The 22,707-nt window shown below is 37.4% G+C and overlaps 2 protein-coding genes across 6 annotated transcripts; one reads left to right on the forward strand and one right to left on the reverse strand.

The window, feature by feature from the left end:
• The first annotated feature begins 289 nt into the window (after positions 1-289).
• LOC132599384 (protein DETOXIFICATION 45, chloroplastic-like) lies at positions 290-14,798 on the forward strand. 5 transcript variants are annotated; one of them, XM_060312726.1, is made up of 16 exons: positions 290-464; positions 699-879; positions 1,516-1,890; positions 2,729-2,913; positions 3,621-3,764; positions 3,907-4,073; positions 4,930-5,065; positions 5,509-5,605; positions 5,740-5,840; positions 6,010-6,173; positions 6,501-6,572; positions 6,666-6,782; positions 6,921-7,016; positions 7,105-7,226; positions 10,239-10,296; positions 14,458-14,798. In XM_060312726.1, exons 2-16 carry the CDS (start codon positions 722-724, stop codon positions 14,482-14,484), a joined length of 2,019 nt encoding a protein of 672 aa, XP_060168709.1. In that variant the 5' UTR covers positions 290-464; positions 699-721; the 3' UTR covers positions 14,485-14,798. The 5 variants fall into 5 exon arrangements, with proteins under 5 accessions (XP_060168709.1, XP_060168707.1, XP_060168710.1 ...); XM_060312724.1 differs by having other exon boundaries at positions 290-879; XM_060312727.1 differs by lacking the exon at positions 14,458-14,798 and adding an exon at positions 11,099-11,548 and having other exon boundaries at positions 291-879.
• Positions 14,799-15,224: 426 nt separating this feature from the next.
• LOC132599385 (probable flavin-containing monooxygenase 1) lies at positions 15,225-18,039 on the reverse strand. Its single transcript, XM_060312730.1, has 5 exons — positions 17,231-18,039; positions 16,616-16,853; positions 16,341-16,516; positions 15,874-16,235; positions 15,225-15,797 (listed from the first exon to the last, which is right to left on the reverse strand). The coding sequence occupies exons 1-5, from the start codon at positions 17,690-17,692 to the stop codon at positions 15,455-15,457; spliced, it is 1,581 nt and encodes a 526-aa protein (XP_060168713.1). The 5' UTR covers positions 17,693-18,039; the 3' UTR covers positions 15,225-15,454.
• Between the last annotated feature and the right edge of the window lie 4,668 nt (positions 18,040-22,707).

The raw sequence follows: 22,707 nt of genomic DNA on the forward strand, positions 1-22,707 counted from the left end.
CAATTTTGCCCTTTTATCCTTTATATTTTTCTATTAATTTCAATACTACCCTTATTTCTAAAAACTTTTAAGCACTTTTATCTAAGCACGTAATTACTTATTTATAAAATAAATTTCAATACTTAAAAATATTTTAAGCACTTATACTTAAAAGCCATTTTTTTCAGCCGATCCAAACGGACTCTAAATACATTACCTGGAAAAATTACTCCAAGTATGATGAGTTCCCTTTACTTTAAAACTGAAAAAATGGTTTTACTAATGACTCCACTAGAAGTAGTAGTATTATTTTTTATTTTAAAAGGTTTCCCAGGTCAAAATGTTTGAGGTCGGCTAGGCAGAAGTAGGAATGTTAATGGCCACCTAGCCAAGCTTGGTTTTACCGACTCTGTTTCTTCTTTTGTTCTCTTTGTAGTCCCATCCTCTATAATCCCCGAAGCCTCACCGCTCTGGCAACCCGCTAGGTATGACATTCAATTTCGTTTCTTTTACACGCACAGATAACCTCATCACTGCCTTCACCATACAACCTGAATTTCCCCCCTTTACTTGTATTCAACCTGCTCTAAACTCTTTCTTCATAGTGCCCCCTTTCTTTTTTAAGTGGATTATACCCATTGCTCTGAGTGAGTGGTAGAATTACGAGTGTTTGTTGGGGTTTCGGTTTGCCTATTGTTTCTCTGTTTCTTTTGTGACAGAATTTTAAGGAATATAAGGTTGCATGTTGCATTTTGCTGAAGATATCATCCTAGTTTACAATTCATCAAAACGAAAAGTTTCCACCTTACATTATCAAAATTCAAAGATATCATCCTTGTTTGCAAAAATAAAGAAAGCAAGATACCATCTTGCTTGGAGTTTTACCCTGTGTAGCTTCAGGTATCAACTGCTTTTCCATGTTCTTCGAACTGTACAATTAGCCCTGTTCTAGGAAACCAATATACTGTTTTTTCTCATTCTGTTGCAGTGTTACTATTGTTAGGTTGTACAATTTTTCATCATCTTTTCACATCCACCCCTCCTCTCCCCCAAACTAAACAAAAAAGAGCCGATTTCAGGATTAACAATTGGAAATTCTGTTTTCATAGATCACAACCCATGTTGCCCCGAATAGAGCATAGAATACAACAACAACATACCCAATATAATCCCACCAGGTGGGGTCTGGGGAAGGTAGAGTGTACGCAGATTTTACCCCAAGGTAGGGAGGCTTTTTTCGATAGACCCTCGGCTCAAGAGAAGGAAATAGAGCATAGAATGGCAATAAAAAATAAAAGAGAAGAAAGACGGAATTATAGATATCTCCACACGTGTTTAAGCCATACAAACCAGACCTTATGTAAAAACACACAAAAGAAGCAAAGAAAACAAGACGCTAAGTTGTTGCGTCTCGTTTCTCAGAAATTGTTTTTTCCCTGTTCTTTATGTTATTTCCTCTCTTCAGTTGTTGTATTCTGATATATTCGTTCTTAATTTTCTGTCTGACTATCAGGTCCTTCTACTTTGATTATGAAGTGAGGGACACCAGGTTATAAAAATGGCATCTGCACAATTGACCACTAAGGCGATGTATAATGGGTTTACTGAATTGGAAGTGAAAGAGGAAATTTCCAAAATCTGCTCATTGAGATACGCACATCGCCGTTGTAATTCCTTTGCAAGAATCACTCAGAATAGCTTGAAGTATGTTTACGGTAGCAACAATTGTTCTTTATCTATTGGAAAAAGCAAAAGATTTTTATCTTCACCTGTCATTTGCCCAAGGAAGCCGAAATCTTTAAGGTTCCGTAGTATGTTCAGTTCAGAGAGTGGTGTAGAAGCTTCTGATTTGGAGGATGCCACTGTTGTAAACGGAATTGATAATCTCTCAAGCTCAAGTGGAGAAGTTTTGTAAGTCCCCAGTCCCACTTAAATTTTCTGGATTTTTTTTTTTTTTTTTTTTTTGTGAGAGTCAGTAGTTGGCTTAATTTCCTGGGTTTGAATATGAAACAACAACAACATACCTAGTATAATCCCACAAGTGTGGTCTGGGAAAGGTAGAGTATACGCAGACCTATCCCTACCTTGGGAGGTAGAGAGGCTGTTTCCCATAGATCCTCAGGTCAAGAAGGTTTGGGAATGAAACATTGAAGTTATATAGCCTTCACAATTTTTGTCTCTGGATTACTCATTTTTTGTAAGTAATTATTACGGAGGTTAGTTTCATTAATGAAACTCAGAGATCTTACTGACTCTAGTATGTATTCTAAACTTTCAATATGCCATAATGTGGACCAGATCCATTTTTCTTTATTCCATGTCTGCCAAAGGGTGGGGCAAAGGTGGGGAGGGAAGGGGTTTTATAATTTATTATCTACTCTGATATTTACATGTTAATTGCCTTTATGGATTTTACGGCTAGCTATAATATATATTGAGTTATGTGGTTAAATCTTGAACAAAATGGCTGCACTACTGATTTGCCTTTTTTATAGTTTTCAAGTCAGTTTAAGTTGTTGCTCCTCATTGTTTTGGTGACATCATGATCATAAGTTGTTGCTCCTCATTGTTTTGGGGACATCATGATCATAAGTTGTTGCTCCTCATTGTTTCGGTGACATCATGATCATACTTTTATTATTTACTTCTGTTTGAACTGGCAAGTATTCTCACAAGCATGAAGCTATTTTACCCTTCACATCCCTTTTCTGATCTAGTTTCTTTTTTCTCTTCTTTTTGTCGGTTTCAGTGAGTTGAATGAGACTGTTCCCATTATAAAAAATCTCGAAAATGACTCAGTAGAGGCTCCTACAAGTTCATCTCAATCTGAGGATGTCAGGCGGGAACTTGTGATGCTGACTTTGCCAGCAATAGCTGGACAGGCCATTGACCCTTTAACACAATTAATGGAGACTGCTTATATTGGCCACCTGGGTAAGGTGCAACGTTTGCACATTCAGCATTTTTATATAACTCTTTAATTGAATTTTACAATCTCCTGAGATCACAGATGAACAACCTTCTATTTCGGGGGTTGAGGGAGGGAACTTATGTTAACGATTAATTCATCGATGGTGGTAGTTCATCAAATGAGGATCAGTAGTTTCTGTAGCGCGTAGTCATGTTTTAGGCATAATGATTATGCTTGGACCGATTTAACATATATAACTTAGCTATTTTTGTTGGGGCTACCAACATACTTTTGTTTCTATACTCTTTAAAATGTGTGCCATCCTTCAGGTTGTGACACTAAAGAAAATAATGTTTCCTTTGCTGTTTCCCTACTTAAATAGTTTAGATGTTTTTTGTTGTGTATTATCTGAGTTTCGTACCCTTTGCTCTTCAATTACTAATGGTGACGTTTATCTGTCAAAATTATTTTTCCTTCTCTTTTCATTTCTTGATAGGACGGGTGGGGGGAGTGCTTTCTTTTAATGTTCTTTTCCTCTATATGTGTTCTTTAAAAGAACTTGAATTTCTTCATTATGTCCGGTGAAGATGGACTTGGTTTTTCTGTGGATTTCTTCCCCTTTTCCTTTTCGAGGGGTACTACCATGAGGGGCTGGAGGGAGTGTTGGCTTTTTATGTTTTCTTCTGTACTGTTACTGTTTTGAAACTTGGGAGTTACTTTCGTCTTACAGGTTCAGTGGAGTTGGCTTCAGCTGGTGTCTCCATATCAGTTTTTAACATTATATCAAAGCTATTTAATATTCCTCTACTCAGTGTTGCTACATCTTTTGTGGCCGAAGACATTGCTAAGAATGCGCGCAAAGTCTACCTGTCAGGTAGATGTCGTGTTTACTTTTTGTCATTCATTGTGTTATAATTGCTTAGGTATTCAACTGACTTAGAGTTAATTTTCCTACAAAAAGCTTTAGGACTCGTGCTCTGACTTTTATTATTCACATCTGTCTATATGTTGTGCAGAGGAGGCAGAAGGCACTAATGGTAGACTTTTCACTGGGATAGCAGAAAGGCATCAGTTTTCTTCTGTGTCTACGGCATTACTTTTAGCAGTTGGCATCGGCATCATTGAAGCTTTGGCTTTGGCGTTGGGATCTGGATTACTTCTTAGTTTGATGGGCATATCACCTGTATGATGGCATATATATTTTGTCGCTTCCCTATCTTTCATCTGAGTTCTGTCTTTGATGCTTGCTTTCATTTGTACGATTTAGATCTTTAGCGCATAGGTGCACATAATATTCTGAATAAGGAAAAAGGTTTAAATAAGGCTCACAAGAGACCTTTTTCGTACTGGCTAATTTATAACTCATATAGCTTTTATCTCTATTTGCCCGTGACTAAATTTGTTTGCTTTCGCTGACTATTGTTTAATTTACTTTTTCCTCTTTTTTTGAGAGGGCTGTGCTCGTTAATTGGAAAGCAGAAGTTAAATGAGAGGGAAACCTTCATGAAATTGGTAGCATGCACAATTTGGGTGCAGATTGTAGTTGCAATCATTAGGCCCGGCTGCAACTTCAATATCAATGTGTAATTTGATGATGTCTACTAATAATCCGATAGTGTGAAGTAATAATATTTAATTCCATCTCAAGGAACATAAAACCTATTTGGTTCGACTAAGTTGTGTTGTCTCAGTTTTTCATTTTAGTAATTCATGTTTGCAACCTGAGGGGATTGAGTTGTTTTTTGTTATTTGGCTAATTTTACTTAGTATAAAACAGTTGCGCTTCTAGACAAAGGAAGACAGATTTCTTCTTAGGATAACTAGATTCCCGTATGGTTTAATTGGAGGAGAAAAATTCCTGATGACTTCTAAGGCGAGGTTTGGTTAGGAAAGTGGGAAGACAGTTATTTGTGGCTTCATAGAATATTTCATCACAATTCTCTTCTCGTGTTCATGCAGGCCCCTTAAACACACAGCGTTGTGTACTTGCATAAAGACGTTCCTAAGTGTTTTTACTAAGAAAATTCTTTTGTTTATAGACTTCACCTATGAGAGTTCCAGCCAAACGATTTCTTGCTCTGCGTGCTCTTGGTGCTCCTGCATTTGTCGTTTCCTTGGCCCTTCAAGGCATATTCCGTGGATTTAAGGATACAAAGACTCCAGTCGTCTGTCTAGGCAAGTTTTGAATCCCTGCTTGTTTAGGTGATAATTTTACTTGCCCAAGATCCTTTCTGCTGGTTTCATTTATGCAGTTGTGACTTGTAAATTCCAACATTTGGGTATCCTCACTTTGTGGCAGGCAATGTGCCATAACCTTCTGGTTAACTTGTGACGCCTTTGTCATGTAATACATATATCCTCTCCTCTTATCACTGTATTTTCAACTCTAAGTTGTTTATTTGCACTTGAATTTGTTCACCATTTGGATTATCCTCTCCTCTCCTCTCCTCTTATCACTGTATTATTCAACTCACTCAAAATATGTTTTTCCTCACCTTCTTAAAGTTGTTTATCAATGCAATTAGATGTAATTTACAGTGCAATTCTTTGTTGTTCCTAGATATGTTAAGGGAGCTAAGGTCGAACTGCTGTAATAATGTAGCATATTATTTGTGCAGGCATTGGAAACTTTGCAGCTATATTTTTGTTTCCCTTATTTATGTACTATTTCGGCTTGGGTGTGTCTGGAGCTGCCATATCCACTGTCATTTCACAGTATGTACTTCTCTCTGGTCTCTTTCTAATCGTATTTGCTTTTCTTGTCTGCTCTCTTATACTTTTGTTTTTTTAAATATCAATTCTCTGTATCTTGATGTGAATGAATTACTTATAAGCTTCAATTTTTCTAGATACCTAGTGGCCTTTTCTATGATGTGGTACTTAAATCGGCGAGTAAAGATATTACCTCCAAGATTTGAAGAGCTGCAATTCGGTGGCTATTTAAAATCTGGTCAGTGTTTATTCTTGATATGCGTATTCCAAGATTTCTCCTATTTGAAATACAAGCTCACCTTTGTACTTGTACCTCAAAAATCTCTCGATGCTTGTTGTGTTTCATGTCCGTATACTTCTCATGGCAGTTAAAGAATTCATCTAATTTTGTATTTGTGCTGCCTTAGGTGGGTTTCTCATTGGAAGAACTCTTTCTGTCCTTTTCACAATGACACTTGCTACATCAATGGCTGCCCGCCAAGGTTCTGTAGCGATGGCTGCTCACCAGATATGCTTACAAGTTTGGCTAGCTGTCTCCCTCCTCACTGATGCACTGGCTGCATCGGCACAGGTAAATTTATTTAAATGAAATTTCTTTTATCACGCCTTAAATTGTTCCAGTTCTCCTCGTAACTTCTTTTTTCTCGTGTACTTCCTGCAACAGAACCTTCTGTCTTAATGTGCATGTATATTGGTCCCCTGTGCTTACGTCAATTCTTTTTCTTGTTTATGGTGTGTGCATCATGTTCAAATTGGCAGCAACTTCTGGTGTTGATCGAAGCTTTCAAATGACATATATCAGATGATATATTATAGGATTTGACCAGTAATAGTTGTTGCCATGCATCTTGTCACTCTTTTATCAATTTGATGCAACTACTCCTTACTTTGTTTTCAGGTGTTGATTGCTAGTAATTTATCAAAAGGTGATTACGTGATAGCAACCGAAATTACACACTATGTGCTAAAGGTTTGTGCTTCCCTTCTTTTTTGTGCCGTTGAGCTCTGCAAGTTGTGAGGCGCTCTACACTAATTAATATCGGTTTGGATCCATAATTTGCAGATAGGGCTACTTGCAGGTGTTTTTTTGGCTGCTGCATTAGGTGTTTCTTTTGGCGCTTTATCTACTTTATTTACCAAGGATGCAGAAGTGCTAGGTGTGGTTAGTACAGGTTTATTGGTATGTCTCTATACAGAGTATTTGATTAAATTTGTCAGTGATTTAACAATGAGTAAGATGTTCGTATCTTTGAATGGTTCTCTGAAGAGTGAGGTTATTGCTAAGAAACTAAAGTTTGAAACTGTAAAATTGCTGCAGTTTGTCAGTGCCAGTCAACCAATAAATGCTCTTGCATTTATTTTTGATGGCCTCCATTATGGTGTTTCAGACTTCGCTTATGCAGCTCATTCCATGGTAAGCTTGTAGTGCATTATGATATCAATACTTTCCAAGTATATATTTTCACACCCGTAAATTCCCACTCTCCTTCTTCGGCATACAGATGCTGGTGGGGGCAATATCATCTGGATTTCTGCTTTTTGCTCCGAGACTTCTTGGTCTTCCTGGTGTTTGGTTGGGCTTGACCCTCTTCATGGGATTACGCATGATGGCTGGTGTTATCAGGTAACGGATATCCTCCATCTTCCTCGTTTTTGCATGCAAACTAAAACTGTACTTGTGGATTTAAGTATGTGGTTCCATGTTTTTCCTGGGCAAGATTCTTCTGATGCTCTGTGTACCGTTCCTTGTTTGTGTACTTAGAGGTATTTTCCATTGATTTAGCAATAAACGTTGTTGATTTCAATTGCAAGCTGGAGGTTTTTAATGACTTAATGCATGCAGCAACAACAACAACCCAGTGTAATCTCACAAAGTGGGGTCTGGGGAGGGTAGGATGTACGCAGACCTTACCTCAACTTTTTTGGGGTAGAGAGGCTGTTTCTGATAGACCATCGGGTGAAAAAGAGACAAGTCAATGCAGGCAGCAAAATATCAAGATAGAAAATAAATGGAGCAACACATAGTAATACACACATAAGGCTAATGCTCTACGTGATACCTAGATACCACTACTAAGAAAAGGAGAAAAGGAGATGGAAAGGCTAGCCCACACCTCTCGCACACACAACGCGACAAAACTCAACGACCTACTAACCTTCTCTCCTAATCTTCTTATCTAATGTCATATCCCCAGTTAGCTGAAGCTGTGCCATGTCCTATCTAATTACCTCCCCCAGTTCTTCTTCGGCATACCTTTACCTCTCCTAACTTCTGCGACGGCCAATCTCTCACACCTCCTAACTGGTGCATCCTCACTCCTCTTCACATTCCTGAACTATCTCAGTCTTGCTTCTCTCATCTTGTTCGCCACGGAGGCCACTCCGACCTTATCTCGTATAACTTCATTTCTAATCATATCTCTCCTAGTATGACCACACATCCATCTGAGCATCCTCATCTCCGTTACCTTTATCTTTTGAAAGTGAGCGTTCTTGACTGGCCAGCATTCTGCCCCATACAATAATGCTGGTCTAACCACCACTCTGTATAACCTACCTTTCAGCCTAGGCGGCACTTTCTTATCGCAAAGCACCTCGGCGGTGAGCCTCCATTTCATCTACCCTGCTCCAATACGGTGTACAACATCATCGTCAATCTCCCCTTTCCCTTGTATTATGGACCCAAAATACTTAAAGCTTCTTTGTGCCTCGATCTTCACTTTCACATTTGTCTCCTGCGTCACGTCACTGAACTTGCACTCCATGTATTCCATCTTAGTCCTGCTTAACCCTGAAACCTTTAAATTCTAAGGTCGTTCTCCAAAATTCCAGCCTATCGTTAACTCCACTACGCATCTCGTTAATCAAAACTATATCTTCTGCAAACAACATACACCATGACACCTCCTCTTGAATATGTCGTGTCAATTCATCCATCACTAAGGCAAATAGAAACAAATAGAAACGGGCTAAGGGCTATCCCTGGTGCAACCCCATCACGATCGAAAAGTGTTCTGAATCCTCTCACTGTCCTAACCCGGGTCTTGACACCCTCGTACATGTCCTTAATTGCCCTGATGTAGGTCACAGGCACACCTCTAGACTCTAGGCATCTCCAAAGGACCTCTCGAGGGACTTTTATCATATGCCTTCTCCAGGTCGATGAACACCATGTGTAAGTCTCTCTTTTTATCCCTATACTGCTCAACCAATTTCCTAACAAGATGAATAGCTTCTATAGTCGATCGCCCCGGCATGAATCCGAACTGGTTCTCGGATATCGACACATCCTTCCTCATCCTCATCTCGACCACCTTCTCCCAGACTTTCATAGTGTGGCTTAGCAGCTTGATTCCCCTTATAGTTATTGCAATTCTGTATATCGCCATTGTTCTTGTACAACGGAACCATTGTACTATGCCTCCAATTCTCCGGCATCCTAGCCGTCCTAAATATGACATTAAACAACCTAGTCAGCCACTCCATACCTGCCTCCCCTGCGCTCTTTCAAAAGTCTACCGGGATCTCATCTGGCCCAGTCGCTCTTCCCCTCCTCATCTTACGGATAGCCCCCCCTAACCTCTGCACTCTTTATGCACCTACAATACCCAAAATCTCTACGACTCTCGGAATGCTCTAATTCCTCTAGCACGATATTCCTGTCCCCTTCTTCGTTCAAGAGCTTATGGAAGTACGTTTGCCATCTCCCATCTCCGTTTAATGTGTGCCTCATCGACCAACATTGCTTCATTCTCGTCCTTGATGCACTTCACCTGGTCCCAGATTGTGAGACTTCCTCTCTCTCGTCTTGGCGAGCCCATACAACTTCCTATCCCTGCATTTGCACTCGAGCTCTTTATACAAGTGCTCAAAAGCTGGTGTTCTAGCCGCCGTGACCGCTAGCTTTGCTGCCTTATACCTCTCCTTATTCCTTCTCTTGTCCTCTTCATCGACGCTTTCCACTAGCACCGCATACCCAACCTTCTTGACTTCTACTTCTCCTTGGACCTCTCCATTCCACCACCAATCCCCTTTACATCCACCAGAGTTTCCCCTCGAGACCTCTAGCTTCGGCTGTCCTACTTCTCCCTCATCTCCTGAGCTTTGGCCTCAGTTAGACTTCCCCATCTAATCTTTAGCCGGTCATAAGCAACCCTCTTCGTCTTCTTTATCTTGATCTCTAGGTCAATAATCACGAGCTTATGTTGGGTTGTTAAATATGCATGCATGTTACAAGAATTCTAGATGCGCAGTGCTTGTGTTCAGGGGCGAATTTGTGTACTAATTTTGGGGCACATGAACACATAGTCTCTCCATAAAACTAGTTATTTTATGTATATATTTTCTAAAATAGGTATAATATTATCTGCTAGAACTCATGCTACAAGAAAGCTAAATGGTGCACTTGGTTGAAGGTTGAGTTATTTTCTTAGAGGACTAGGGATCGATTCCCACATAATACATATTCTTCTTTTAATTTTTCGTAGTTTTGGTAGTGAACCCATGTTCTAGAAATCCTAGATTCGCCTTTGTTGTGTTAGTGTTTTAGTAGTTTGAATAAGTAATTTGAATAACTGGAAATTTCAAATAACCAGTTATATACTTATATGACATGCTTTATGACTTTTGTGTTCAGGTTATTGTCAAATAAAGGTCCTTGGTGGTTTCTTCATTGTGACACAAATGAAGCTAAGGTTAGTAGATTTCTCATATCATAGGTATAGCAACTAAGTTTTCCTTAAAAGTTTTGATGGAACTTTATTCCCCGCGTAATAAATTCCTACATTATTGTCCCTGCATGACAATCGCTGTAAGAAAAAAGTTGCATAACGAATCAATCAGGACCAACCTGAAGATACTCCCTCCGGTCCATAATAAGTGTCCTTTTGGCTTTTTTATTTTGGTCCAAAATAAGTGTTTTATATAATCAAGAAGATATTAATCGTTTTCTTCCAAATTTATCCCTATTTACTTAAGTGAGTTTTTATGTAATCAAGAAACTTTATTATATAAGTACTATTTAGTTAAGGGTAAGTCAAAAGATTTTTTCTTTTCTAAGGAGTCGGTATTTGCTTAAGAGGTGTGTGAAAGGCCAAAAGGACACTTATTATGGACCGAAGGGAGCATAAGATAACCTTGCTTTTGGATGAATTGAACCTAGAACCTTGAAGTCATAGGAACGTCAGACAATTGGCTTATCTGATGAAGCTTTGAAGTGGTGGTCTGCAATTTTGGTACAAAAGCAGTGAATAACCGAATACTTTGGTATATTCAAGTAAAGCAATAAGATGCTTGTAATTTACTGGGACAAAGCTACATTGTCATTTTTGAACTACAGAATGCACATCATTACCCATTGGCTTTTTTTTATTTTTTTTATTTTAGATTTACCTTGTGTCTCTGATTATCAATTCGAAATTCTTAATACAGTCTAGTGTGCAGTTCACAAATGTTATTATCTGTTCATTAATTATCTTATTCCGCATTCTCTTTCAGGTTATTGGTTGAGTGGGTTAGATTTCTGGCCTTCCTTGAAACTTATGAAACCGTTAACTAGCTTTCTTGGATGTTATTTTTCTTCTCTGAAAATATGAGCCTCTTTTTTCCACGGGTACTCGCTCGCTTAGTTAGTCTCTTCCTTTTTCTTCCACAAGTTCTTTTTTGGGGTTTGGGGTTGGGGTTGGGGTTGGGGGTGGGGGGTTGCGGTGGATATTCAATGATTCATCATGACTGCAATAATGCCTTGTGGCTTGCTCTGGCCAATGTACACATGTTGGAACAAATGTATATATTTACTTATTGACTTTACTTCCCTATGTACATATATTAGGAAATTTTATATACCTTGTAACTTTTTGCTTTTAGTGGAATTTTATAATGTTCGGCGTCTTGGTTAACAAGTCAGTTTGCCAGAACGGAAAGGAAATAAAAAAGTTAATTAGTATCCATTGAATATACTATCGCCCCAACCCCATCTTCATTCCTTGAATTTCTTGATGTCAATCAATCCCTAGTGGTATTGGAAAACTTGGCGTGCACTAAATACATGTTGAATATCCTTTTTATGACTTGCTATTAGCAAAAGAATTTGGACGTATACAATGAGTTTTGTAATGTTTGGGTATGTGTATTAGCCTACCTGCAGATTTCTATACCCAGCTTATCATAGTGAAGCCTCAGCTGTGAGATGATCACTGTTGTATCATCATTTTACCTTAGTTTTTTAAAGTGCAACACAGTATGAGTGAATGTAAAGCATTTCTTTAGATTTCACCGGCAACTCCCACCATTTGTGTATGATATGAGTAATATGTAAATTCTGAATGTCTATCCCAACTGGCCTACAAAAATGCTTCCAAATAATTTGTGCATCAGTGGCATGCAGAAAAACATGTGATGTATTTTCAATTTCTGGATTTTGACAACAAAAACACCTTGAAGGAAATTGAATTCCCCAGGTTTGAAGCTTGTCATCAAGAGGCAACTTGAATTTCCAGAATCTCCACATAAAAAATGAAATCTTGATAGGAAGCCCCTTAATCCACATCTTTTATACAATGCACTGGGTTCCCTCCTTTGTTTCAATAATTGAAATGCTGATCCCACTGAGAATTTTCCTCTAGCTTCCATTTTCCAGTAAGCTCTATCCACCTCTTTGTGCTCAGCTGGAGGTGTAATATTTTTCAGAATGTGATTTGCCAGATCTTCGGGTAATATTTCCTTTAGCATATTCACCTTTCACTGTCCATCCTCTGCTGGTTCTTTAACTAGAATCACAGTTGGGTCCCACTCAAACTCTGGGGGAATAATATGATAAAGGGCTCCCAGTCCTGTCCAATTATCCATCCAAAAGTATGAGTTTCCTTGCTGAACTCTCCACCAAATCTCCTGCTCAATCTCCTCTCTAGCTTTGAGCATTTTTTTTCCATACATATGTACCAGTATTCTTCTAAGGTGCAATTACTGCATGAAATTTCTTCAAGTATTTATTACTCATAAACATTCTCCACAATGACTATTTGGTCCTCATATTCCACCATAATTTTGCGAATAAAGCCTTGGAAACATCTTGTAGCTACAATAAATTTAAGCCACGGCCTAATGTGCGTGCTTTAATAATTACTCTTCTTTCATATCCATATCAATTGCTTTACACCGATGCTATAATGGGCTATATCGGCTGCAAACTAGATGTGTGTACTGTATAGTTATACAAAACGGATACATTATCTATATACCGATAATACAATGGGCTACATCGGCTGCAAACTAGATGTGTGAACCGTACATATGAGTTATTTCCCCAATTCCTATTCCTAGCAGACAGGAGGTATGGGCCTTGTGTTACACCTCGTAGTTTGGATGTTGAGTCTCGTAGGTGTCAACTGTTTAATTGTGAACACTGAAGTGATATGCGCCTATTTTACGGATATAAGGGTTTAAGACCATGTGTGAGAAGTATCGGAAGGATTGGAAGTCAAATGGTCGAGATGGAAAATTGGGCGAACTGGGCAGAATTGCCCTTCGCGTTCGCGAAGGTTAATTATTAAGTCGGTTCCACCGACTTTGACCCCCTATATAAAGGGTAAAACCCTTCTTTTTTCATCATTTATTCCCCAAAAAACTCAGAAATCAGATGAGGGTGTGAGGATATCATAAATTGAGTGATTTTCAAGTGGCCGAATATTAGTTTAGGTTCGGATAGCGCGTAGTTGTGATTTGTAGTATTGTTTTGCGGTGGATTCGGTTTGGATTCTAGGAGAACACTGAAGATATTGCTGTCCTAGTAAGAATAAGGTATAAATCTCTCCCTATTGATATCACTTTAGGCTTATTTACGGAGATAGATCGATTAAATGGTTGTATAATAAAGTAGTTAGTTGAGAAATCGGATGAACATCATATGGGACGTTTTATGGAGTATTTTAGTATCGATGATGATGTTGTGATATTAGTGTTGTTGTTGTTGTTGGTTGTTGGTACTGTGATTTCGGGCTAGGGGTATAAACAGAGGAGATGTTGCCCGAATTTCGGCAGATTCTAAATAGATTTCATTTGAAGGCTTGAGGTAAGTATGTGAAGATAAGCCTAACAATGGTGTGAATATTCTTGAATGTAGATTGTGAGCCTGGAAGAATAAGCGTAAGTAGTTAAGAAGGCCAAAAGGTATGTTAAGGCTTTCCCTTTCTTTCTTTTTGGCATGATCCTATGACATGAGCGAACAACGAGTAATCGAGTCTCCATATCGTTCTACTCTTAGAAGTACTAGGAGTATCTCAGTTCTTGATGATCCTATACCCCTTGTTATGATTGTCCCTTTTGTTCGTGGGTCCTGAATTTTGTGTCATGATAATGTTAGTTCATATTTATGCATTGCGTTCATGTACATATATGCATATTGACCCGTGACCAGAAGGCGTTATATACGCGTATATTTTATATATATATATATATATATATATATATGGGGAAACGGCGAAGCGTTATATACGCATTACCACCTGATCAGCTGGTGCACAGTGATGATGATTATGATGCCCGAAGGGGCCTATATGGGATATGGATTGGGCCATACGTGCCTCGACACTATGACCTATGTATATCATACGCCCTCAGAGGCATTTTCAGTAAGCAAAGATATACAGATATATTCAAATAGTCAGACATATAGATGCATTCATACAGATATGTTCAAATAATCAGACTTACAGATGCATTCAGTTAGTCAGTTTAGCTTACGAGTTTCAGATTGTCTTCACGACTCCTATGTGTATGTTACTCTTATGCCTTACATATTCGGTACATTATCCGTACTGAATCCCCTATTGTTCGGGGGGCTACGTTCATGCCCGCAGGTACAGATAGACAGAGAGGTGATCTAGCTCAGTAGAGCCTCTTCCCAGCTGTTGTTGGTGCGCTCCACTCGATCCGGAGTTGCCGTCTGTTTTGGTATGTTATGTTTAGATGTATATATACACGGGTACGGTGAGGCCCTGTCCCGTCCTTTCTACAGTTTGGTACTCCAGTAGAGGTCTATAGACAGATGTGTAAAGTTGACGAGATGTAGCCATGTCGGCTTCCATCCTTTTGTGGTACAGCGTATGTAGCAGCCTTGTTGGCTTGCACTATTATTTTTTGTATAAATACATATATGCTTATAAGGACAGATGATTGATAGTCCTTAAAGTTATCCTGATATGAGTTAGCATGGTTCAGCTATGAGTCTTATGGACCACTCACTTGTCCAGTAAGGTACGGGTATGAGAGTAAGGGTGTTGGGTCAGTAGTGGCCAGGCACTCGTCACGACTCAGCGGATGGGTCGTGACACCTTGCCACTGGATAACACTGTCGTACTCTGGAACTTGTAAGCTGTATACGCAATTAATTGATCCAGAACCTGGTGGTCTTAATTAAAACCCATTTAAACTGGGCCTAGAAATTGAACTTGGAACGTACCTATCCCTATTTACCTTAGTTGTTTATTAAGAAAGAAAAATTATCAAAAGAATCTTGATACTTCTTTAATCAATCCTATAACATTTCAACAATTACTACATTCAATTCAAATAAACCAAATTTGCGAGCAAATGAAAATATTATTTTGAATTTGCATCACTAATATGGAAAAACTAGAAGTAGTATTTTATTCTTTATTTAGAGCTTTATTTTAATAATATTGATATTATTTTACAAAACCTCTATTACATGACTCAGCATATTGATGCAATGGATGTGCCGAAAAGCTAGACAAACACATGAGTAGCATGAATGAAAAACGTTAAGAAACAAAATAAACATATATAGGAAAGGAGGCTTCATTTCTTGAGGGGAGGTCTTGGAGCTCTTTTATATTAGCCAACGTAATCCATTGGTCCATAAGGTTCAAAACACTCAGCAAAAAGACCCTTTTTCCTTTTCGGGTTCCATCCCATGTCCTTGCAGAGTTGGTCATTGTGCCAAATGTGCAATGCACCGATGCATGATCTCCTGTAATACTTCAAATATGAATATCTCTTCTTGTACGTATCCCATTCTGCAATGTTTTTCTCCATGACCTTGATGCTGGGCAGCTTAAACTTCCCATCTAGAAGCTCTACCAGCCATCGACACCTTATTTCTGATGTGTATAGATTAGCTATGCTTTCTGAGAATCCAATTACTGCCAGTTGTGGAATTCGGGGATGAACGCATTCCCTGATAAATATAATTATTTTTACATGAGATATGTAATCCTTGTGCATACTCACAATACTATTCACTTATTACTCACCTATAGAGAGGAACTGCAGAATCATCTGAGCCTGCTATAAATTCCTGATAGTTTGGTGATTCAAATATGCATTTGAGCTTATCAATTCCGTTGAAGCCAGTAGCGAGTATGACTAAGTCAGATTTTATTGGTTCAGCCTGACCCTCGACCACGATACCTTCCTTCGAGAATCCAAACTTCTCTGCTTTCTTGATGAGCTTTATACTTCCTTCCTCAACTCTGTTGTAAAAGCCCTCAGGCACTGTAGAAATTAAACACGCACTCAGTTCATTTAAGAAACTATGCTCTGGCACCATTCCGTGTTTTGAAAGCTTGAGCTTGTATTTTATATGGCTTTCCACAAATTTTGAGAAGGCCCACCTCTGTACAATTTGAGTGAAATCGATTAGGACAGTATGCGTGTACCACAACAGCCATTTAATTGGAGTACTCATTTTCACTTTAGTCAGTATGATAACAGCAATTACCAGAGGTGACAGAATTGTAGCCATCAGATACAAAAGAAGGCCTTCACCGGGTTTATGCACCATAAGTTCTGAGAATCTATTAAAATAGAGTTTTGCCATAGGGAATCCCCACGGGAAATAATCAGGAACGTTCCAATGCGGTGTCCTAATTACTACTTTGCACGGACGTTCAACCCCTGAAAAATTAATTATATTAATTGTTTGTTATAAATTACACAAACAATAAATATGCAGAATCAATTGAAGATCACAAGTATCATGCTGTTACAACTAACCATTAACCGTAGAGCACTCCATGGCAATGTCCATTCCTGATTTCTGGAACCCAACGACGGCTACTTGTTTTCCTTTGACAAAGTTGGCTGCAGTTTTGGAGTCCATTTTGGAATAATCCATTGAATGGATTACTTTGCCTTGTAAAGCGTCAGGGCCTTTGTTTGGGGGGAATTCAGGGATGTTGGGAACTTGGCTGAATCTTCCCACGCAAACTACTACAAAATCAACTTGGTATACCTACATGCAAGTTCAACCAACCAGGAGGACATATGACATAGTATGAGTTATCCATTAGGAGCGCTCGACTGATGGAGGAAGAGAAAGAAAAGTCAATTTCTGAAAGATCTTCACCAAGCTAGTGAGAGCTGAATTTTATGAGGGAATACTTTCGTGATATATAAGTTAGAAAGAGAGGAAAGCACAATGAAACGGAGAACAGAAAGGAATTGTATTTAAAGCAAAAGAAGAGTAAATATTGGGAGAAAAAACGTTCTCTATCCAACTTCCCACTTCTATTTCTAATTTTAGCAACTTTAAATTCATTAGATGAAAGTTGAAAACGTTATCTCCAAAAGTTGGAATTTTCCTTTTTGGTAGGGTGGTTGATTAATTACCTGTGTGGAGAGGGTTCGAGTGTCCTGTACGGTGACGTTCCACTTCCCTTTATTGCTAAAAGCCTCACCGGTTCCGCCCCACAAATTCCGTTCTCCACTAATTGAGTCGCCACCTTCATAGCTGATGCTCAACACTTTGTTGTTAAACTGAATGTGGCGTAGCAAATCAAAGTGACGAGCATACGATTCAATGTACTCCAGCACTGTTTGCTGGTCAGGAAACATTTCAGTTACCGAATCGGGCCAGGGAAAATCAGAGAACTGGTAAAACGGTTTTGGTGTTTGGATCTTAGTGCTCCCAATGGTTTTAGTCCAAACACCTCCAATGCTACTCTCGGACTCGAATACAATTGAATCAAAACCTTTAGAAATGCTGTATTTGCAGGCTAAGAGGCCGCTGATTCCTGCTCCAATTATTGCTATTATCTGCTTCTTTCTGTTCTCTCTGTGATTAGTTGCCATTATTACTGCAACAGTACTCTCTTAGTCTCTCCTTATTTTCTGCAATGTGATGATGATGGGGTTGAATGATTGATACGTAGAGAGCTTGAATTGCCCTCTATATAAATAGCTAATGACAAAGGATCAAGATGAGATAGTTTGATTTTTAGCAAAATACATCAAAACACCCCTAAACTATACACAAAATGTCGATATCACACCTAAACTATACAAGCGACCTATTACATACCTTAACATCTTAAAAGTGAATTTAAGACCACCTACAAGATATTATACCATTTTCACAGCGTGTGAAAATTAAAATAAATTTTATTATTTATAATAGATACATATTATATATAATATTTAATTTTATAAAGTTGTCCTACACTATGCTTGAGTTCTCCATTTCACCCCCCACCACCCCCTACCCCGCGCCCCACCCCGACCCCCGACTCCCAAGCCTTTCATGCTTCACTGCTGCAACCACTCCTCGTCCTCTCGTCCTCTCCTCCCCCACCCTTCCTTTCTTCTTCATCCCTACTCCTTTTCTTGTTGCATAACCACCATGGCAGTGAAGAAATTGCACGCACTGCCCTTCAGGGTTTGGTGGTGTTGGTGAAATGAAGAAAAAGGATTTGGGGGTGTAGGGTGGCGTAAAGGTGGGGGAGAAGGGAGGGCGGGGCGACAGTGACGGTGGTGGTGGTTTGAAGCTGGAAGAGATGGGGGTGGCGTGGGGTGGGGTTGTAGGGGTGGGGGGCAGTGGTGGTGGAGGAATAATTTAAAAAAAAAATTATTTTAATTTTGACTCCATTTCTTTCCAAGTTGAACTTGGGAGTTTTACGTCCATCAAAAATGGATTTGATCCATCTGATATCCCGTATGGCATATTTGAAGTAACCACAGTAATATTGATATACTCCATTTCTGCAAATTCATTTTGTCCTTGGTGATTGTGCAATTTGAAGGGCAGTTCGTGTAATTTCTTCATTATTGTTAAAAGTCCATTTGAAGGGCAATTCGTGCAATGTGAATGGGACGAATTTGAGGAGGAATTGGATAATTTGTTCCTCAATTCAATTTTTCCGGTGGGGTGATGGTGGGTGTTGCTTGGGCTGGTTGGAGAAATCATTGGGTGGTTTTTGAAGAAGAAGAAATGGGTTATATTTCAGATTTTTTGTTTGTGAATTTGAAATGAAGGAGGTGGCGTGAAGGTGGAGAAGAAGAGGGAGCAGGGTGATGTGGAGGTGGACGGCGGCAGTGGGGGGCAGGGGGGGCGTGGAGGAGAAGAGGAAGATGAAGAAGATGAAGAAAAGGGGGCGGGGCAGGGTGGGGGTATATTTAGCAAAAGAAAAACATAAAAAAATTAAAAAAAAATAACAAAACTCGCCTATTTTTTAATTATAATTTTTTTTTTGTGTCAGATTAGTTTCTGGGGTATTAAATTCACTTTTTAGATGTTAAAGTGTGTAATAGGTCGCATGCATAATTTGAGTGTAAATTTAATATTTTGAGTATAATTTAAATATCATTTAATGTATTTTATCTTGATTTTTTGCATGGCTTATTTGATCTTATGGTGCCTGTTTGGCCGGCACTATAAGATTAAATAAGCTAATGACAAAGGATCAAGGTGAGATAGTTTGATTTTTTGCGTAAAAAGTTGGATTTTTTTGCATAAATAAGCTTATAGTGCTTGCTTGGCCGGCCTAAAAAGTCAAAAGTGTTTTTCCTTTTCAAAAATATGTTCAGTATTTTAGAAAACTGAGCCGTTTGGCCAAATCTTTCACGGAAATAAGCCTTTTTATTAGTACTCGTCCCACCTACATTAGGGAATTTACTGGATATGTTAGTTATATTAGTACTCATCTCAAAATAAGTGTTATCATGACAAAAATAATTTGTCCTAAAATATGTGTCATCTTAGAAATTCAAGATAAAATTGATCAAGTATAAATTATTGCAAAATATCTACAAAGGTCTTTTTCAAACTGATTACCAAAACACAAATTGCTATTCTCCTAACGTTCTTTTTGGAAAAACATTGTAGCTCAAAAAGCACTTCTTAAATTAAGCAAATTTTAAAAATTTGACTAAACAAGCTACTCCCTCCATTCTAATATAAATGTAATTTCTGACATATTTTTATGGTCCAAAATGAATGAATTTTTTGAAGTCCAAAATGTGCTCCCTCCTTTTCAATTTTATGTGAACCTATTTCCTTAATCTGTGCAAAAAAGAAAGGCAAAAAACATATATGTACATAGTAAGAGGGTATATTTACATAACATGACGATACTTTTCAGTTTACAAAATATATCAATAGATTTGTTATAAAATCTATACGAATCAGGTAAATTAAAAAGAAGCAAATAAAACACATTAAATAAGGTTAGGAAATTGATTTTCTTATTTTATCCACTTTTCTCTCTCCATTCAAAATTAATAGATATTGATCCCTGATTTTCTGCAACTTTTGCCTCCTTATTTCATTCACTTTTTTCTCCCCATTCAAAATTAAGAGATATTGTTCCCTAATTTTCTCCAACTTTTACTCAAAAAGTTCATTCTAATTTGTAATTTTTATGTACAAAGTTCATACACTAGAAAACATATATGTATAATTTTTGTATGCCATATGTATAATTGTATGAATTCGTTGCAATTTTTATATATGAAATATGCATAAAAATTGTATGTGTATTTTGATTATGATAAAGGACATATAAATGGTATAAAATCTAATCAAAGTATGTATAAATTTTGAAAAAATATGTATGATAAATTTGTAATTGATACAAATCAGATTCCATACAAAGTTCATACACCAGAAAATAAATATGTATAAATTTTTGTATGCAACATCTATAACTGTATAAATTCGTTATAATTTTTATGTATGAAATATATATAAAAGTTGTATGTATATTTTGATCATGACAAAGTACATATAAATTGTATAAAATCTTATCAAAGTATGTATAGATTATGAGAAAGTATATATGTATAATAAGTTTTATGATTGATACAAACCAGATTCTATACACATCAATTTTCAACATTTTTAAGACTAATTCATATTGAATTTATTCGCATTTCATACACACTGTGTCGCATATATCTAAAAAATGATATATAGCAGATTGCATACACATTTCATACATATATTAGTTTTCAATATTTTTGAAGACTACAGTTTATATAAATTATACAAATTTCAAACACAAAATGATCACACATATCTCAAAACGATACAAACCAATATTTATATACTCCTCGATTTCAATTTATGTTAATCCATTTGACTAGGCACGACATTTAAGAAAGAGTGGAGACTTTTGAAACTTGTGGTTCAAAATAAGTCTTGAATATTTGTGTGGTTGTAAATCATTTCATAATGTGAGTTTGTTTCCAAATTAGGAAAGAGGTCATCTATTTTGACACAGACTAAAATGGAAATAGGTTCACATAAATTAAAACAGAGGGAGTACAATTAATGCACAGGTCAGTAATCAAAAATACGTTGTAATATTGGTTTGAAAATTTATACTAGGAGATAAGATGAATTTTAGGTCTGAAAATGGTGTCTATCACAGAGAGAGAGAGAGAGAGAGAGGAGAGAGAGAGAAATCTTTTAAAAAGAAGAAAAAGAAGAAGAAGAAGAAGAAGAAGAAAAAGAAATTGATTGGTAACTATCCTAAAATTAAGTCCACATACAAAATCAGATTCTCTTCCATCAAAAAAGCCTAAAATTGTGGGTATCCCATTAAGCTCAAATCTAGTATACTTTGTAATTTTATCGGTATGTTTTATAAATAGCGAAAAGTATTCTTATGTTTTGTAATATAGAGTCTTAAGTAGTATTATTAGGTCATTTTGTGAAAAAAGAATGATTTCTTTATATATTTGGAAACAATTTACCTTTATACAATGATTTATAGCCACACAAAGTATATGCCACACACTTAACACCACAAGTTTAAAAGTCTTCTCTTCTTTATTAAAATTCGTGTCCAATCAAATGAGTTCGCATAAATTGAAACAGAGCATTAGTTAATTTTTTCCAAAATTATCCTTTTCTTTAATGGGGTTTTCAACTATCTAGGAGTATATAATTTAAGAGGGAGTATTTTTCAAGACATGAAATGCACTGATTGCAAAAGAATAATATTGATAAATTATCATTTGAGTAATATATTTATTAATTAACTTTCTTAAAGGGCGTGCCACCCAAAAATTCAGTTATTTTGAAATAGAGAAAGTAGTACCATTTAATTAATGTCTAGACATGAAAAAAATCAGGGGGAGAACTATTTTATTGTTATAAACTGCTTGTACATATTGTCCGCTTTGGCGCACCTCACGGCTTTAAAACGCGTATACAAGTGGAGGGTCTTCTGGCCCCAGTCCACAACAGAGGTTTCGAGCATCGTGCTGATAACGTGTTATTATTTTTTTTTTACTCCAGACGTTATCAGCACGATGCTCGAAACCTCTGTTGTGGACTGGGGCCAGAAGACCCTCCACTAGTATACGCGTTTTAAAGCCGTGAGGTGCGCCAAAGCGGACAATATGTACTAGCAGTTTATAACATTTATGATATATTAGTTCATGTTTTAGATTGTACGTTGTATATCTTATTTTTAGTATAATGAACTAAATATCTAATAAAAAAAATCTTTCCATTATTAATCTTCCTATTAAAACGTCTGACTAATTTTGTTTCTAAACGGAACGACACCTAATATTATTAAATCATTGTTAGAGCCTAACATGGTAGGGTAGGTTCCAATTATTACCAAATTTCAATAATAATCACCACTGGATACTTAAAGTGAAGGATTACATTTCTTAATCAGAACATAGATTCACATCAAGATTACGTTTGGAAAACGGTAACAGAGACTTAACATAGTAATCACAGCTAAGGTTGTCTTGATACGTCCAAAGTCGAGACGAGGACGGGTCCAAAACTGGAAAATATCGCCCATAGATTGACATTGTACCAATTAGAAATATTATTTTCACATGAAAAT

The sequence above is a fragment of the Lycium barbarum genome, chromosome 6, assembly GCF_019175385.1.
Source record: "Lycium barbarum isolate Lr01 chromosome 6, ASM1917538v2, whole genome shotgun sequence".
Taxonomy (NCBI): domain Eukaryota; kingdom Viridiplantae; phylum Streptophyta; class Magnoliopsida; order Solanales; family Solanaceae; genus Lycium; species Lycium barbarum.